This window comes from Phaethon aethereus, assembly GCF_964289735.1.
Source record: "Phaethon aethereus genome assembly, chromosome: 2".
Classification (NCBI taxonomy): Eukaryota; Metazoa; Chordata; class Aves; order Phaethontiformes; family Phaethontidae; genus Phaethon; species Phaethon aethereus.
Window position 1 is genome coordinate 95133074 of NC_138582.1, and position 20165 is coordinate 95153238.

The 20165-nt window shown below is 45.8% G+C and overlaps 1 protein-coding gene across 3 annotated transcripts in view; it reads right to left on the reverse strand.

Moving 5' to 3' along the window:
* SLC22A23 (solute carrier family 22 member 23) overlaps positions 1–20165 on the reverse strand; it is a gene marked incomplete at its 5' end in the record, with an annotated part of 96010 nt that overhangs the window by 19690 nt on the left and 56155 nt on the right. The window contains 3 exons of one of the 3 annotated variants that reach the window (XM_082015462.1): positions 1559–1648; positions 8741–8868; positions 14111–14279. In XM_082015462.1, coding sequence (XP_081871588.1) covers positions 1559–1648; positions 8741–8868; positions 14111–14279 — 387 coding nt within the window. Of the gene's footprint in view, positions 1–1558; positions 1649–8736; positions 8869–14110; positions 14280–20165 lie in introns of all 3 variants that reach the window. The other 2 variants (XM_082015463.1, XM_082015461.1) reach the window with 2 other exon arrangements.

Sequence of the window (20165 nt, forward strand, 5' to 3'; positions counted from 1 at the left end):
AAGGCTATCAAGTCACAGACAGAAATTATGAGGTAGGTAAGGAGCTGACTGATGGGCAGACAGCAATAAAGGGCAGAAAAATGGAAATTGTAAGTGGATGGTAGGAGGTTAGTGGTGGGGTGACTCAAAAAAAAAAAAAAGAAATCTTGTTTAATAACTTCACTAGGGAGCTTGGCACAAACCTTCGGAATGTGCCAATGAAGTCTGCTGGTGACAAAGCGAGGGACTGCCAGCAGTACAGCACAGAAGTGTGACATTAGAGGGAACTGGGTGAGCTTGAGACCCTGTGTGGCAAAAGCAAGCAAAAATGCAAAATACAAGGTGAGATACTCAGGGACTAATGCGAAATGCTTCTGCTGGAAGAGAAGCTTTTAGCAAATACTGAGTTGGACTCTCTCATATACTACTTGAGCACAAGTGACTATAAGGCACCAGTATATTGTGTCCGTGAGGTATTTGCAATTCAGACAACTAAATATTGGTGCTCTTTTACAATTCTGGTCATCAACATCTGAGAAACTAAAGCTTTGGCAAGCCTATTTATAAAAGGAGAGGAGACAGAGGAGAACTTAGCTCACCAAAGGAACGGGGCTGCTGTCTGCTCACATAGCATGGGAAAAGAGAAAAAGGGCTTTGAGATAGTCACAGACAGGAGCAAATGGGAAGGTGAAAAAAGACAAAGAACCTGGACAGCTATAGTGCATTTGAATTGAATGCTAAAATGTACCCCAGTACAAGAGCAATGTGGAGTCTGGAACGGCCTTCCAACAACAGCACGGGACATAACAGAATTTAAAATGAAGCTCATTTCACGAGAGCAACTGTGTAAGTCAATGACTATAATAGCAAAGGATTGATTGCAATAATTTGTTTCAATCCTGTATTTCTAATTACATTCAAAAAAAGACAGGAAAAGCCAGACATAAGGTTGCCATTGCAATCTTCAATTGCTCATATGCATTATGATACAGCACCTAATTAGATGATCACACATTAGTTTTTCCCCAGAATGCTCACTGCAGTCAGCAAATGAGCAGCTATTAATGATGTCTCTACCTTCCCCATTCAACATATGCCCCTCAGCCTTATTATCCAAACCTCCCAGTGAGTACAAAATCATAGGTTTCCTCAGAGACATTCCTACAGTGCTGTCAGAATATTAATGTACTTCATAAATACCAATTAAATCATCTCCACTACCTTCTTGTAAGAGTAAGGAGAAAGATTTTTCCTGTTTTGCAGGCAGGGAGACAAAATACAGAGGAATCATGTCCAGAATAAGAAAAATCATGCAGCAATATCCCTTTTAGGTGCAGATATAAACGCTTCCAGCTTTCTGCAAATCAAGCCCCAGAATTACATGCTAGAGACAGACACTGAAGAAATTGTGATCAGTGACCCCGCTGAAAGAGCCTGATTCCAGGGAAGTTTCCATCATCATACAAGAACATCCCTGAAGATGCAGGGAACGAGTACAGCTCTTCAGGAGGCATTCAGCATCATTTCCCCAAGACTGTCCTCTTTCCTTCTGCAAGCCTCTGCCTCATTCACTACACACCTTCCAAATTCTGCAACAAATGAGGAACAGACAACAGCTTCATCCCCACAGCATCGTCCATCCTATGCACTGATTCGTCCATCCTATGCCCTGTGGAAAAAATAGGTCGTAATCATGTTATTAAAGGCTGTATCATCATGCCTTCATGCCAGGAGGCCAAGCCAGGGTTGCCCAGGCAACCTGACTTCTTGCATTTCCCAGAGCGTGACTTGTCAACCTTTACATTCCTCTAACATTACCAACATTAAAAAAATAAACCAAAACCAAATAAAAAATCAACAACAAAAAAACACAACACAAAGAATACCTCAGATGTCACTACGTGGAGCCATGTCTGGGCCATCAGGAGGTTTCAGACACCTACACGTGCATTGCTTCTATCTACTGCTGGAGCTATTGAGGAAACCTCAGCAGGCAGAGGAGGTGAGCTGGGCAGCGCGGAGGGGTGAAGCATATATTTTAGGAGTGGATTTCGCAAGAGAAGAGTGCTGAGACTGAATCCTTAGGCTAGACAGCTTGTTCTGGAGGGAGGGGGAAGCAAATGGTCACAGCCAGCCCCTTTGGGGGCTCTAGCTCTCCTCTCCTCTTCCTGTACAGCTGTTAATTCCCCCCAGTCCCTTGTCGCCTTCATCCCTCTAAGTCCCCTCCAACCATCTTTATTCTTTGCTCCCACAACTCTTTTCACTCTCTTACTTCCTCCTTCTCCGCCCACCGGTCCCCTCTTACCGCTCTCTGCCTCCACTTGGCTCCCAAGGTCTCCCCTGCTAGCCCCCCACATCTGCGTCCAGACTCATCCCTCCTCTCCGCTCGGTGCCCGGGGGGCACGGGCAGCGCCAGGGCGTGCCGCCAGCCCTCTGCCCGCGCTTCCTGCTCTGCGGAGCTGGCTCCTCCGGGAGGAAGGGCAGCGCTGCGGGCAAAGAGCCGGCGCGCCAGCCGGGTACCAAGCAGCGGCGTCAGGCTGGAGCGCGGCCAGCGAGAGTTTGTGGAGGACTCAACTGGTGAGAAAGAGTCATTCAGGCTTAAATGGAGGCTGACAGTCAGGGCACACACGGGCTCTCCTCTGCCCTCCCTGGAGACCTAGCCAGCAGAAGAGGACATACACCGGTCAGTTTTATCCTTGTTACTCGTTATTTATCAAGTACTGCACGTCCTGAAAGAGTTGCACAAACGCCATCCGTTCCTGCTCCTGGACAACAGGACACCACCAGGAGAACGCCAGCCCCTCCTGAAAGCTGATTTAACATACAAGAGGGCAGCAGCAATCACTGGCTGGTTTTGTGTGAGATGGAAATCTCTGTGGCTGACACACAGTCTTTGTAAGACTTAAAGGCTGCCTTCAAGTAGCATCTTGAACTGTTTTAACTAAATTTCCCACATTTACCTGACCGGTCCCTGGGACTTGCATGGGATATTTAACTTTGGCGGCATTAAACAACCAAGAAACAGGATCTAGTAAAGGAACACATCGGGCAGGTTGGTACATAGTAGCATCACACCGAGTTACCTGTATTATGAGGTCAAGGAACTTGCTTGCTTTCTCTAGCTAATACACCTGGCTCTTCATCCACCACAAGCTTTAAAACTGTAGTGTAGTTGTAGCATATGAGTAAAGCTTTGTAGGCAGAGTTAATCTCTTCTATTAGGGAAAGAGACCGACTTTCAGACATAAGGCTTTTTCACCCTTCCCTCTGCTGTTTACCCAATGGAAAAAAAAAAGAGCATGCAAGTACGTAGATCCAAATCTCAGGCTTCGGGAAAAAAAAAAAATACAGCAAAACAAAACGGGAAACTAGCTTAAGTATAAAAGAAAAGTCATGGCAGCATGTTGCTCAACAGCAAGAAAGGTGAATGATAATTTTTTTTTTTCATTAAAAGGAAAGACCCTGAAAAACCACAGCTTTTCTAACTGCAATCCACACATGTACACACACAGAGCACTTGTCTCCACTGTAGTCCTTCTTCTTCTCCACAACGTGTCCTGCACGCTTGAAGTCTTTGCATCTATTTGGATGCTTGATCTTTGCTGCCACTTTTGTAATTACATGAATAATTATTTCTCTAAGCACAGAAAGGAACCTTAGAAAGGAACAGCTATAACCTGTCTGTCCACAGGAGCACTCCAATTTTCATCCAGAGATGAGCAAAAAGGGGGTTTTGTTATTCAGCCTGGTCAAGAAGTTATTTTTCTGTTAAGGAACATCTGAAATATTTTCCACCACGGGGAAGGGGAAGGAGAACCGCACAAGGGTGGGTTTCCATGGAAGCATCAAGTCTGACACTCAGGTAACCACCTCAAGTGGTGCAGGGCTAGGAGCTGGTGCAGCGGAGATCAGCTTGCAGCAGTTGATCTGTTCCAGCCAACAAGCAGACCCTTCGCCCCACGCGCAGGAAAAAAATGTGCATTCTACCAAAATAATGAAAGCCATCTAAACAACATGTCTTTAAAAGGTGTAAGGACAGTTGGTGCTTTGGGATTTCCAATTCCCCTAGACACTCTTTTCTCCTGTTCACTAAACAGACCTCCATTAGCATTACCTTCCTTAGCATTTATTTCACTGAGGTCAAAATGACTGTCCTGCAGCTGCACTGAAACAGAATCACGGAATTGTAGAATTGTTTAGGTTGGAAAAGACCTTTAAGATCATCAAGTCCAACTGTTAACCTAGCACTGCCAAGTCCACCACTAAACCATGTCCCTAAGCACCGCACCTACATATCTTTTAAATACCTCCAGGGATGGTGACTCCACCACCTTCCTGGGCAGTCTGTTCCAGTGCTTGACAACCCTTTTGGTGAAAAAAATTTTCCTAATATCCAATCTAAACCTCCCCTGGCACAACTTAAGCCTGTTTTCTCTTGTCCTATCGCTTGTAACTTGGGAGAAGAGACCAACACCCACCTCACCACAACACCCCTTCAGGCGGTTGTAGAGAGCGATAAGGTCTTAGGTCTCCCCTCAGCCTCCTCTCCTCCAGACTGAACAACCCCAGTTCCCTCAGCTGTTCCTCATAAGACTCGTGCTCCAGATCCCTCACCAGCTTCGTTGCCCTTCTTTGGACACACTCCAGCACCTCAACGTCCTTCTTGTAGCGAGGGACCCAAAACTGAACACAGTATTCAAGGTGCGGCCTCACCAGCGCCGAGTACAGGGGCACGATCACTTCCCTGCTCCTGCTGGCCACACTAATTCTGATCCAGGCCAGGATGCTGTTGGCCTTCTTGGCCACCTGGGCACACTGGTGGCTCATGTTCAGCTGGCTGTCAGCCAGCACCCCCAGGTCCTCTTCCACCAGGCAGCTCTCCAGCCACTCCTCCCCAAGGCTGTTGCATTGGGTTATTGTGACCCAAGTGCAGTATGTTTGTTTCTTGTTTCGCAGGGGAATAAAGAAGAGATGGGGAAGTTTTTGGAGAAACTGGCAGTGAAAAACCTGTACTGAATTAATGTTATTTAAATATTTCATTTGTTCATGAATGAAGATGACTTTTTTGGATAATGTTTCGAAACATTTGTCAACAAAACCCACCGAGCCTGTTTTACAAATGACATTTCAATATGCAGTTGGCTGAAAATCATTCCCTTGATGCAAAAATGAATTTAAACTTTTATTTCTAAAAGAGGGCAAAGTGTTGAGCCAACTGGTGCAATGTTGAGATGCAAAACATTAGGGATGATTTAACCAGGTCTAATTAGCATACCTAGATTTCTTAAACATTAAAGAAGAAAATATGACCACATAAACGCAAAAATCTCTTTATGGAGGCTAATTATTCCTGCCAAAAATCACAAGGTGCACCAATCAAACATAAAGCCGTCAGTCAAGGGGGCAACTCTCTCTCCTTTGGTTTTGCAACCAGCAACAGACACTACACCCCTGGGGCAGGTTACTGAGGAGATAAGGGCAATGTTAATTTACAACACTCTGGACTCCTATCGACATCGCTTTGCTCACTTTAATTTGTTTGCCATGCATACTTTCTTGCTGGCTGAGCATTGCCCATCAGCTGCCCATGCTTATTTTCTCCAGACCACAGCTGCCGGACCTTTCAACTGCAGTTGGACCACTGTCCAGACATTTTTTCTCTTTAGAGACATCTCCCAGAAGAGCACTGGCAAACCGCTCACATCCTATGGATTCATTCAAAACCAGCAAATAAATTTTCCTTCCTTTTTTTCCACCCAACACGTGAGCCACCTCCCTGCGGAGCAAACAGGCCTTACAAAATATTAGTGGCACTTTCCACGATGGGCAGTGTAGCCAAATGGATCAGTAAAAGCTTTCAACAGGCAATGGGAACCGTTTGATTCTTCAGAAAGGAAAATAAGCCTGTTCATTGCTTGGACAGCAATTCAAAATCGCATTTTCTTCCACTCCAGAAATAATTCACCCACTTGAACGGTGCTTCTTTTTATTATGGCACTCATATCAGCTGCCAAAATGGGTACATATGAAACTACTGTAACTCCTGTAATGATCTGTTATATAGGACACACTAATTTGACTGGTACTTACGAGTAAGATTACAGAAGTGTTTCCAGCTGGAAGGTACTGCAAGTATGCAGTTTATCATTTAAATGTATTGGGAGTAATTCAATCACAGGAGGCTGTTATGACAATGCAGTGAAGAATAATAAACACAACGGCAACACAGTGCCTGCTAACTAGAGCAAAACTGTTTCCAGCCCTTTCAGGTGGAAAACAAAGAATAAAACAAATCACAAACAAAAGTCCCTCCACACAGATAGCAAAGCTCAACAGTGGAGTCAAGGGGAAACAGGGGTATCTGCATCAGGCTCAACGGCATCCTTTCTCCCAGGCAAGTACCAGTTTTTTACCCGTTTCCTGCTACAGCAGCTACTGGTATGTGATTGTAACACACAAAAGCAGAGAAATGCTTTCTTCTCCTTACTGACCCACTGGGAGACACATGGCCTGAGGCTGGATCACATTCTTCCTTCAGGGTTTGTACTTTTCTCCTGTCCTCACTCAGACCGTCAACGCTCCCATGCACCCAGAATGAGAGAGAAGGTCCTTCCAAAGTTTTTAGTTACGCTCGTGTTGTCCTTTTGATACTGCTCCTCTCTTAGTCTCCCTACAGAAATGCAGCATCCCTCCAGAGCTGGGTCAGGAAAGCCTTAACGTGTGGGGCTACAGGGAGAGTTTAAAGAGAAAAAGCAAGGGAAGATATAGTGAAAAAACCCCAACAATGTCCCAAACAAATCCAGCATCAGCAAGGAGGCAGAAGTGACCATGTTCTGTATCTCTTAAAGTTTTCAAAGGGTAATGTACTGACAACTTGCAGGCAGAGAATCCGTAACACCAAGACGTGTAATAATGCTCTGGTTTCCACATGAAAGGGAGTCCCTCCTTAAACAGGAGTGTACTCCTACCACGAAACTGCTGGAAAAAGTAATCAGTCATGAATAATAGCTATAAAACTATTTTGATAGTTAGCATTCCTCCATGGATAATATCATTATACATGGCTTAAATAAATCCCACTAGCACACAGTTGGGTCTTCATCACATTCCTTAAAGGAAACTCAAGTAATTTATTTTTTCTTTCCCCTAAAATAAATTTTATTTCATCTGCAAATTCAAGAAGCTGACTAGCTGAGAAAAGCCAAATTTAGAGTTGGTTGGGAAACTCCAAGTCCAATTGTGAAACATGTTGTTGCCCCAGAGATAGGTTTTCTCCAAGATCCATCATTTACTGGGAAAGATCTGCAAAAGGGAGGTGAGGGGAATGGAGATCACCAGGCTGCACACATACCCATGGAGCTTTTCAGAACTTTACCACAAAAAGTGGTATTTAAAAAAGGTTGCATTTACCTTGCAAAGCCCATGTTGCATGCGATGCAGATCCGGGAACTGTAACCCCAGACACCCAATTCAGGTGCAAACAAGCTAATTAACGCCAGTCTCCCAACGGCACCAGAAATGACAGCAGTGACCGGGCAGGGAATGAATACCACAGACCCAAATCAGACTTTTTCACCCCGCGCTGATGAAGATCGCTTCCTTCATTAGGCACTGACGTTAACGGTGACGTTGTTCTAGTCTGGATGAAGTCTGTCCCCGTGCTGACTGATGCCTTTAGCACCGACGGACTGAAGCTACCGTTACCCCAGAGGCTTCGGCAGCGCGCATCGGCCCAGCGCAGGAAGCATCACCCCTGCCCATGGGCAGAGCTACTGGGTGAGGTCTCCCTGCCAGCCCCCAGGGTCAGAGCAGGTAGGGTTGGAAAAAGTGAGGGAAAAAAGGGAAAAAAAAGCCGAAACAAAAACACACAAACAACAAAAAACCCACGAACCCAAAACACTTCCACTGTTTTCTGACTAGTGGGCAGTCTAATTCAGATCGCAAGCGAGAGCGTAAAAAGGGCGTTTACGGGCACCATCAGGCCTGTGAGAGGGAAGAGGGGAGCCCGAACCGACTCTGACAGGTGGACCGGCGAGATGAGGACCAGAAACTCCTCACCTTTGCTGTAATCAGAGCCGCAGAGTCTCCTCTGCAAAGCACCCTGCGAAATGGGAGCTATTTCGGCAGTAATCCTGGTGATAAGAATTGTCAGCTCTTTCTAAAAAGTACCAGTAAACGAAGGAACTGATCGTTTGGACTCTCAAGCAAAAACCGCACCCTCCCACTGCTGCTTGCAGCCCCTCGGCCCCCAGAGCAGCATCTCCTTGCAGACGATGCAGGAGAGGAAAGCAAAACAGCTCTTGGAGCAAGGCTTTAAAGAGAAACTGTAACGTGGTCTCGGTCTGCCACGGGGCTGGCACTTCAGCATCTGGGGTTCGAGTGCTGACGCTTCTCCAAACCAGCAAAATAAGTGCTGTGTGGTGGGCAGGATCCCAGCCAGCAGCTTCCTTAAAACACAGTTTCCAGAGGCACACAGGGCTGAAGGTGCACTCTGTAGCCGTGGTAAAATTCTTCAAGAGATGTCTCTAAAGACATATGGCACTGCAAGATGAGACTATAATTACCAGGACTCTTCAACAGCCCGAGTGATTTTAAACACAGTGCTGGACTTTGCAACGGTTTTTCAAGAAAAGCAAAATGAATGAATGAACGGGATGATTTTACAGACAGTAAATAGATTGTTTCATTCTGGGCAGCAATGCCACGTGCAGCCTTTAGAGAAGAGCGGAGGGGTTCATGGTTGTCTGTCTGTCCTACTCACCAGGCACCACGCCTTTGATGTCGCTTTCCGTGTTCATCCTGTTCTTGTGCGTGAACTGAAGGATCAGCTCCTTGGACGCCTCAAACTGCTGTGTGGCCATCAGCCACCGAAGGGACTCTGGGAAAATACTTCAAAGATGGAAAACACGTTAAGGTCACTTCCAAGTTTCTGTCAGAGGAAGAACTGCTAGTGTTTAGCTGCTCATTTAACCATTCATGAGCTACGTAATTCAGAATGTGCAAATTAATGACACTTTCTTTTACACTTATTCACAAATAATATAGGAACTAACCTATCACCTAGAAATACGACATACTAGAATTTTCTAACACATTAGAGGCGTTCTGCCTGTTAATACAATTTTGAAAGGAGTGGGAGAAGGAGGCAGCACTGTCTGCAATAGACATTTGCTGCCAAGCAGGGAATGAATGAGATGTGCAGTTAACATGTGGTAATTCAGACCAAAGAAGGAAAATAGCTGACAGAAGTGATTTGGATTCTCTTGTAAAGACAGAGAGCAGAAAGAGAAGAATTACTTTTTAGGATTATAATGGAACATATTTTTTAAATTTTTAATTTAATGTCAGAAATCTTCTCCCACAAATATAGACTTCAAACCATTCTGTTACACAGGTCAGTATAGCGTATCCTCCAAATGACATTCAGTTGTTGCTCTAAAAGTCTCCCCTAGCAAAGACAATATTATATGAGTTGAGTTGCCTTAAAAATATACACATGCACACAGAGTTACAAAATAAAAAAGTTTATTCTCCATTCAATTGTTTCCTTCAAGTGCTGAGTATTCACCTGAGTCATTAGCTTAACTGATCATTATTCTTTTTTTTTCAGATGAGTTTATTTTAATACAAAACCAAAATAAGTATCTAGATCTTAAAACAAAGAAACAAAACCTCCCATGCATCTATAGATATGAAAACTTTCAGATCTTACTCCAAGCATATTCTTCTTCCTTGTTTAGGCCTCATTTTGATTAATCTTCCAAACGACCTTTCTAAGAACAAATTTAACAACTAATTTTAGGTCCAAATATATAATAAACCTCAAAATTCCTTTACAAAGCAGTCATCTTTGCTGTGGATGCTGCCTCAGTTCTTATACTTCTACGCAGTGGACCAGGCACTTGCACCATTTTGGTACTATCTTTTAAGGCTGATGCAATGTGGAAGACAGCTTAGCGAAACCTCCATCTCGGATAGAGAAAGGTTTTTCTTTTTTGAAGAAGAAGAAATAAAAAGGAGAGAAGTCAGGCAGACTGCAATCCAAATGATATCAGGCAATAAAAATATCTAACAGCCGTGATGACAGCCATTCAGCTTGACAGCTTATTTACTACCCCTTGTGCTGCACAGATGCTTTGGGCATATCCTCCTGCAGAAAGTCCTGTACTGCAAAAGCGTGTTTTGAAAAATTAAGAATTCTTTGAATGCAAACCTGCCCCCCGGCTTGGCTCCGGAGAGGGGACAGTCTCAGCCACTAGCCTAAAAGCTGCACTTTTTGAACGGCCTGCTTACAGGTCCCGAACAACGAGCCGTAGGGCGAGCACCCGCTCCCAGGGGAAGGAAGAGAGCTGGCAGGGGTGGGCACCGCGGGGACGAACGCTGTCTCTACCTTCCAGCTCCTGTGGGTTTCTCAGGCTGAACGTGCTTAAGCCTCAGGTCTTTCGCCTGCTCCGTTATACAGCGCGAGCAGCTGGAGGCTCATTTAAGGACCTTTAAAAACCCCTGGGCTGCTTTGAGCCCAGGTTATGGGGCACAGCAGGGGGACGTGCTCACTTGTGGAGCACGGACCCTGCTGTCAAGGGTCATTTGTACGCACCTACTGTTGCACCTTCTGTTGCCAAGCCAAACACCATCACTCAAAAGTAAAACCAAAAAAACCCAAAAAACCAAAAAAACCCCAATCCCTTGGCCCCTGTGGACTTCTGCACAGAAATTTGGTCACAACCTCGTGCTTCATCACCTGGCATTAAATACTATACATATATACATATATATATAAAAATGAAGCTGAGACAGCTTTCTGCTGAGGGTGGGCAGTCGCCCAGATCACCAGGCTGAGCTGACTGTGGACACCTAGTTGATAGTCTTCTACCTCCTCCATCAGCAAGGAAAGGACCAGCCTCCAGCAGCTGAAGAAAAGAACGGGGGGTGAGCAGGGAGAAATGTTCACCTCCCGTTACACAGCTGCTGCCTGGGAGAGGAGAGGGGGAAGAGTGGGAGGGACGTGGGGAAAAAAGATCCTAAGCCTGAGAAATCCTAGGAGCAGAGAAGAAGCCTTGACAGACAGAAAAAGGCCAGGCAAGTACCACACATAGCTGGAAGGAGAACCATGATCCTGTCCAACTGCAGAGCAAACCCATGCCTGTGGAAAGGGTGTAGCGTGTCAATCAGGGGTCTGCCCCAGGGCAACAAGCCCAGTTATTAAAACTCTGTGTCTTGGTAAGGGTAAATCCTATCTAACAGCATCAGAAAAGAACTGGCTTCCTCTTCCCAGTTCTTCAGTTTTGGTTAGAGTGAAGCAGGAGTTTATTGCAGATTATTGATACCTTTGTTGACCTTCGTGGCATTGGTCCTGCCAGAAGTTTCCTGTATCCAAGGTACAGGAAATAATCATAGTATCATGGAATCATTAAGGTTGGAAAAGACCTTTAAGATCATCAAGTCCAACCATCAACCCAACACCACTGTGCCCACTAAACCATGTCCTGAAGTGTCACGTCCACACGTTTTTTGAACACATTTTTTAATGCCTCTGTGTAAGTGGAGCTCCCGTTCCTTCATGGCTCTAACACATACACTTTGAAAGGAGCCTAACTTCTATTAGCTTATTTCTATACGCTTGTCACCAAGCCCTGTGCTCACGCCTGGCTTACGTGGGTGCCCCTCTGCCCTTCCAGAATGACCTGAGAGCTCAGCAAAGGCATCTGCCTGATTTGCAGGTGTCCCAGCCCACCAGCCCATCCCTCCTAGACAAAGTTGCTGCTTCCCCCTTTCCCCTCGTCCATGCCCAGCATCCCAATGCACTCAGCTGCCCACCTCCCGGGGACAGTATAGCCTGCCATGTGCACATGGCTGGAAGCAGAGCAAATCTGTAGGTGGGAGAGAGCTCAGCCCCAGCCCGAGGGGCAGACAGTGCGCTCGCAGCAGGAGCTGGAAGTAAAGAGACTAAGGAGGAAGGAGGAGAGGCAGCGCAGGGGCTATCACAGCGCCTGTTGTTGAACTCACTGCTTTGGGTACATGATGGGGAATTAACAAGCAGTGCAGTTTTCCAGTTCTTTTATTACAATCAGGTAGTTTTCTTCCTTCATCTGTAACATACGCTGAGGGTTCACGCTCTGTTCCCCAACACAATGCTGGGGAAAGAGAGGGAGGAAAAGAAAGAGGCAATAAAACAGTAGCACTTTCCAGAGAATATGCAACAGATGCAAGAGAAAAGCCTAAGAGAAAAGTGCGTGCTGTACTGACAGTATAATTAAACGGGCATCCTTACCAGAGTCCATTTCTGCAAATGCAAAAACCCTGAGCAATGCAAATCCTGTTACTTTGGCTATTACCACTATTTATCAAGCTGTCACATCACACATTATATAAGGGGGATCTGCTTGCATGGTCTGCCTGTCCCGTCCAGCCAAAAAGCCACAAAGCTCTTGAAGATTAGGAAATAAATATCAGCATTTCTTATTGGTTTCAATGTCATCCAAGGACGACCTCCCAACAGGAACATACGAGACCCTGACTCAGACACCTGGAAAACATGCTACCTCCAGAAGAGTGCTGAGGGGTTACTGCTGTCCATGTTGTCTACCGCGTTCGTTAGGCATCTTCATGTGTTGTACTGTCCTTTTGGACACAAATATCTGCAAACATTATGCTTGACATTGGGTTCTATCCAGTGGTGGATATAAGGCATTTCAGCTGGTGGGCATCCCAACAGGAGGTTTTGGAGTAGGCCTGCAACGTGTTTGGCCATCTATAACATATGGCAGGTTTGGGAGAACAGTATCGCACGTTAACAAGAACACTCTTGGTTATTCATCACCAAGATTAACACTGACAAGATTAGACTATTTAGACGTTATATGTTGGAAAACAGGGAGGAAAAAAAAGCCGTTATCTTTCAAAGAACTTGTAACTTTCTCCTGTGTGCTGTGTTTTGCCCTCAGCCCAAGCTGCGGCACATCTACCTCAGGGATAAGCAAAGAAATCCCCACTGAGGGTTGCAGACATGAATACAGGAGAACTCTGTAAGGCCTTCATGCATTAATAGAAAAATATATAACTTAAAAATGCTTACATACTGTAAGAAGTTTTTACAGGCTGCAACTTGTCAGGCATTAGAGCTAGCAGCCCGGCCCCTCACGGTACGTAAACAACTTGGTCCTGCACAGTACGGTGGCCTTTTTTCCTCATTTTTCTCAGTGTACAGCAACGAAATATTTTAATCTTGTTAGTGTTATCTTTAAAATGAACAATCTAGCGTGTTCTTAGTGTTACGGTTTTGTACAGCAGCGCTCTCATAAGCCTCTGTTGTGTTATGCCGCCACTGCGTGTCACTATTAAGACAGAACATCAAAGAAAGATTTTTTGGGAGGTTTATAAAGTCCTGGTGGGGATGGACCTGGAACCATCCCCAAGGTGAAAGCCACCCTACTTCTCTCGGGACAGGCGTAGCGATGCCCCAGTGCCGCCAGCGTGGCGGGCAGAGAGGAGCAGGAGGAGCCGGGAGGGGAGGATTCCTTGCGGGAATGATCCCAAGCCACTGCCCGGCACAGACCGGCCACCCAGGCTTCGACATCACGTGTGCTAAGCAGGGCAAAAATTGAGCAGGCAGTCTAGTTCAGGGCTGGCTTCCTCACACACACCAGACATCCAAGGGCGCTTGTTCAAGAGCTGACACATGTTATTTTTTTCCTAGCTTGGCTAAACCTGACCAAAGAAACCGACAGTGACAGCCCAGACCCACAATACAGGTTTTCAGGGAAAATTTAGCTACGCAGCCACGATGTGACAACAGCTAGGCCGAGGGGCACCCTCTCAAGAATTGTTTTCATCTTTAAAGGGCAAGTGACAGCCAGAATACAAAGTACTGCAAAGCTTAACGAAAGAGGACCATCTCCCAGGTTCCCACCATGCAGCAGCATGCAACCTATGTTTGTGCTACACCAAATTATAAAGTTATTATTTCTTATTTCCAAGTCAAATCTTTTCAAAAAGCAAATGCAACAAACAACAAAGGGAAAAGCTCATATGTGTAGCGAAGCAGATATGCTTCCAGGCAGCAAAGCACCTCCCAAGTCCAGCATCAGGAGCTCATGTTGTCTTTGACCCGACAGGAAGAAGAAATACTTACACCCAGTAAAGCAGCATCAGCAGGAAAGGACAGATGATGACTGCCTGGAGGACCTGCCAGTCCCTGCAGAGGGCAGCCAGCCCCGGCATGAGGAACTGCCCCGCCATTTCGATGAAGCTCGCCACCATGGTGATCATGAACCGGTGCCCAGGAGGGCAGAGCTCTATCCCTGAAACACAGAGCACATGTGAACGCATTAGCCCCCCACCAGCAAAGGCACCCACAGAGCACCTCTTTACGAAACTTCCAGGGAGTTAATGTCGTTCAAGACCTTTGGCCAAAGTTACGCACGATCGCATAAATCTTGTCTCCTCGTGCATTTAGGCTTCAGATACCCCAGCAGCAATAGAGGAGCTCATGAACAGCTGGCCGTGGCCTGAACGTCGCAACTTCCATACACCTACTGCACCTCCTGCAGACCTGCTCTATCCTCATTGCCAGCTTTCCTTCAGTCTCTGCCTAGAGAAGCATTTTACCAAATCGTAAGGTACTTGATTTTCAAAGGGTGAGTGCAACCCAGAGATTTTGTTTCGAGCATTTTCACAGCTCTCGGAGACGCCGCGTGCCTTTGCAGTCACTTTGCTGGGAGGCAGAAGGGCACCGCTCTCGGCAGGACACCGGCTCCCAGCTCATACGGGGTGCCACCTGCCCACAGCTTAATATGCTACGATTCAGCCAGTTTCAAGCTGGATTTTGCTGAGTGGGTTGTTTCTGGGTTTGCTTTTTGGTTTTGCAATAGCTGATCTCAATCAACTTTCAAACAAGCCAGCTTCCCATCTGTCTTATCCTGTCCTCCATCCTTCCTTTTGCTGTGGGGCAATTTACTACCATCACTGTTATCATCGGTTGTCTCAGTTGCCTTGTGACAAGTGCGCTCAGTACATAAAAGCTTCCTTAAACCCTGGCTACCTTTTATTTAGTTCTCAGAAATGAAGATGAATTCATCAGAATCACAGCTTTAAAGAAAACAACAAACGAAACAAACAAAAAAATCACAGAAGAAATAGCAGAAAAATTGGACTGCCAAGTGGAAACACACTCAAGCACTTTTTTTGCCAGCAAGAGTGCGATAGAAGCCCCTATTTCATATTTCCCATTTGCCCACATTGACTTCAAAAGATTAATAATTAAGCACAATAAACCTGCCACAAATGTTGTGTAGTACTTATCGCTGGTACAGAAACATAGGCTCGTAAACATTCATGATATGTTGCTATCAGCATTGTTGCTTTTCCTTGGGATGTTTCCTATGGTTGTTTTAAATGAGAATTTAATGATTCTTAAAATTGTAATTGAAAAGCTATAAGAAAATAGGAAGAGATGACAGCTGCTCCTTCATTCACTCCCTCATCTGTAGCTTGTTCAGCATTTATCACCGTAACACAGATTTAAACTAGCTGACCAGGAACTAGCTTGTAGATCAAACCTAGGATTAAACACCACATGCTTTTTTTCCCCCCCTTTCTTTTCAGCCAGTGACAAAAAACTATCAATGGATTTTTGCCAATACAGAAGGAAAATGTATCTGTTGTGAGGCAGCCCAAATTTTCATTAGCTTAACCACAAACACAGCAGCTTTGGAAAAGGAAGGGGGGGGAACCTCCCCCCCAAAGACTCTCACTCACTATAAAAGCTTTTTACATTTTAATTAGAAAAACAAGATTAAAATGCAGAGATCCTTATTACATTAATACGGTTTCATTCTTACTAATGAAGTATCCCAAGTCTAGGCTATGTTTTTTATTCTATGCAAAGGGGTCAATTCCGTTTTATTTCCCTAATCTCCAAATATAAAGCAGTTCTGTTTGTTTTTCTAAACCTTAAAGTCGCAGTCACTCACACTCCAATATTCCTTCATTAAGTACAAGGACGAGTTTTGTTGCTATAGAAACAGGAAGTCTGCATTAGATAGGTAAGGCTTTGGCATCTCCATTCCACCGCTTAGGTTAGTATCAGATAAAAAAAAAAAAATCAACCAAGAGGAGAACAACTTTTATATGAAGTCAGAAAGAGGTGTCCAAGCAATAAAATTATATTCTATTAAGTCACTGGTGCATAGTACGTAACTCCATATGCAGCAGTTATTCATTGTATAGAAAGGAAATACCTTTAGAGATTATTTAGCACCCATTGTCTTCTCTGGGTTATCACCCGCACATGATCTATTTTTGCCCTTTCCTCTAAAAAAGCTGGAGAACAGAAAAAAAAAAATCCCTGCTGTAGCTGAGTGAGCATGACTTTCAAGTGACATCAGCAGGCACTCCGTGTATATGAGATATCACATCTCTGTTGAAATGTTCTACATATCAGGACAGCCTACTGACTTTCCAACATCTATGGCATCAATTTTATACAACAAAAGACTCAGCACTGCAGTTTTTAGCAAGCATCTATCAGTCAACCTTTTCCCACCTCTGCCAGCAAAGCCAAGCCCCCCAGCACCTGTGCCCCAGCACTCGGAAAGGCACCCTGCACCCTGCCGATGCTCACACCCGCACCACGATGCACCTGGGCACGAGGCCTCTGCGGCTGCAACAACTTCCATCCAGTTCACGTGATAAATTCCCGACTTGGACAAAATCACTACAAGGCAGAGATCAGCTTTATCCCCCCGTGGCAAATCCAGAAAGAAAGCTCCAGCTCTCCCACTCACCGAAAAGGTTTCCACCTCGACTACTTTGTGGAGCACGGAGCAAACCCTTGTCGTACACACAAACCATGGAAATTACCCTCAACAACAAAAACTCCCAGATATATCAGTTTGCTCCGCTTGGAAAACTTTGTGTAGGCACGGAGAAAGGCATGGAAAGGGTTCTGCTTCCTTGCCCAGCATTCCTACTCTACGCAGCACGGTCAGAGCAGCAGATCCAACTCAAGATGCCTAATTTCCGTAAGTTCCAGGCAAGCAGTTGTATGGGCAAGTTGAAACCTGTAGGCAAAGCAGTCCTGCAGTACTTGGGCAGCAAAATCAGACGTGCCCAGGACACGTGGGACAGACTTTCTCACCGTTCAAGAGACACCCAGTAATGGTGGACATCACAAGCGCAGAAGCCGGACCCAGCCAACCCCCGTGGCAGAACGGCTCCACATGCTGTCAGTAGGACCCAGCCTGAAGGCAACTGTCTTACCACACGTGTGATGCAGGCCTGGGCCGCATGGGCATCACAGACACGAGACACTGAACACACGAGGCTCATTGCACAGCATATACCTCTGGCTGGGAAAGGTGTAAAAAAAAGCGCAGAAATCCTCCTTTGGGACCCTGTCTTGTACGTCCTTCATCTACAGCAACGACCAAATCAATGTTCATCAGCCTCACAGCCCGCAGACCTGCCCCAGGGAGAGCTGGCGTGAACTATGTCTCTTCTTACAAGGGATTCAAGCATTTCTGGGGGCTGTTTGATGCACTCGGAGTAACCCCAGCACTAACGTGCAGGATGCGCAGAGACACGTTCTGCCACGGAAGGAGCCAGACTGGGTTCCTTCTGGTCTGGGGCCAGACACGCTACTCCATGAGTCTGCATGCAGTTATTTGTATCCGAAGTACTAAAACTAGCGACGAACACAGGCAGAGTAAAAGTCTGTGTGTATGTATGAGTGTATGCGTGTGTGAGAGCAAGCGAGCAAACAAGCAGGCACCAGAAGGATGGGCAGAGCGTGGGTTAAAGGAATAGCACATGCCCATTGTGCCAATTGCACCCTACCTACCCGTGATTTCATTCAAATAGCAAGAGGAGGAGGAACAACCTGACCTACAGATAAGGTACCAAGAAGATGAAGAACAGGATTGGAGTCATAAAATATCAAGACTATGGGGTTAAAAAAAAAAAAAGGAGAACTGAAATTCATTAAGTTTGCCTGGGAATTATGAGGGATGAGAAAAAAGAATGAAGCAAAAAATTGTAAACATCATCAACTCCTAAGGGTTATGAAAAGCAGCCCCAAACTTGTTTGTTGTTGCCTGTCAAGAACAACCTCAGGGATGTCATGAGGACACTGCCTCTTGTCCTCTCTGTCACACAAGTCATCCTGGCCAGACCACGTGGACACACACCTCGGTACTTGAGAGTGCATGGGTGTGAGAGCATGCACGAATGAGGATGAGTGTGGTTGCGCAAAATCTGCCTACTTAGAGGCCTCGGGGGAAAAAAAAAAATCACTTTGTCCTTCTATAAGATCTCTCACTTTGTTATTTAGAAATCCCATGAGAAATTTTTTCAGATATTAATGAAGGGAATAGTAACCATAGCAGCTATATTGGCTGTTCATACTGACAAAGGCCAAGCTCAAGAAAAGGACTTTCAAACCAACGCTTTCGGTATACCAAGAGGACACTGCAATACCACAGTACACCACCAGAGTCAGATCGAATGAGATCTCCTGAGTAGGTTCTGGAATACTGAAATTACTTTTCTTTAAACAAGATTCATTTTTTCTCCCTCACTTCCCCCGTGTTCCCCCTGTGATGCAGTCCTTTGGGACTCTCGTTAGAAATAAGGGAAAACCTAAGCAAATCTTCACAGAGAAAAGCAGACCCATCCACAGAGCTCATGAAGCACTGGGAGGTCCTTCTGCAGGCACATCTGTGGTTTTGCCAAAAAGGAGCTGCACATAAACATCAGCAAATTAATTCACTACGGTACTTGAACTGGTTCATGCCATTTATGTCGCCTCATCTGGAAATAGATGTGCCTGGAAGAACCCAGGGAGCGGAGCAGAAAGGAAGATGTTTCTGGAGTCAGGCTGTAGGTAGATGAAGTGTGGCATATCTCAGACCCACATACATCTTTGGAGTGTCTGCAGACGGCCATTAGTCCAGAAAGGTTTTGCTTTTTTAAGTAGTTTTCGCAAACCTAGAAATAGCTTGCAAAAGACAACAGGGCTCTAGGTTGTTCCACACCAAAATCAACTGTCCCCAACAGCTGAGCAAAATGGCTGGGATTTATGGAAAAAGACAGGGCTCCATCATGTATCTTGGTGTGCCTGGCAAAATTTAGGAAGATCCCAACACCACAGACAGCTCAGATAGGATGGCGGGGCGAGTTAGAGTGCCCACTCCGAGTGGGACCAGGTCACTCTTCCCACCAGCATACCCCACGAGCTGCACAGGACACACAGACGGGCCAGGAGGTCTCGTGGCTTGGCCATACCAACCGTATGACTGTGAGCCCTCAGACTTGCTGGGACGTGGGCAAGGAAGGAGCTAACAAAGAGCCTCTGCAACGCCATGGGGGCTCAGCCCTACTGCGTGCAGAGCTGCTCCCTTGTGCAGGAGGTCGCTGCCCCTGGGCATCAGTAGAGAAAGGCACGATAAAACCACAGGTCAGACAATGGGTTACCCCCTGCAAATGCAACTGGCACTGGCGACAAGGGGCACATCAATTTTAGATCAGAAAGGGAAAGTTGCTTTTGCTAACAGCTCCTCTGTCCAGCTCTGCAGCCCTCAGCACTGGAAGGACATGGACCTGCTGGAGACAGTCCAGAGGAGGGCCACAAAAATGATCAGAGGGATGGAGCACCTCTCCTGTGAGGACAGGCTGAGAGGGTTGGGGTTGTTCAGCCTGGAGAAGAGAAGGTTTTGGGGAGACCTTACTGCAGCCTTCCAGTACTTACAGGGGGCTAATAAGAAAGCCTTTTTCTTATAGGGGACAGACTTTTTAGCAGTGCCTGTAGTGACAGAACAAGGGGTAACGGTTTGAAACTAAAAGAAGGCAGATTTAGACCAGATCTAAGGAAGAAATTTTTCACAGTGAGGGTGGTGACACACTGGCATAGGTTGCCCAGAGAGGTGGTAGATGCCCCATCCCTGGGAACATTCCAGGTCAGGTTGGACGGGGCTCTGAGCAACCTGGTCTAGTTGAAGATGTCCCTGCTCCTTGCAGGGAGATTGCACTAGATGACCCTTCCAACCCAAAGATTCTATGATTCTATGATTCCTCTCCCTGGGCACTGGGATGGACAAACCCCTTGGCTGATATCCTTGACAACAATTTTTCAGGCAACCTCTTCTGAAAAGGAGACAGGAAATTGAGTTAAAATTATCCAAGTATGCCAT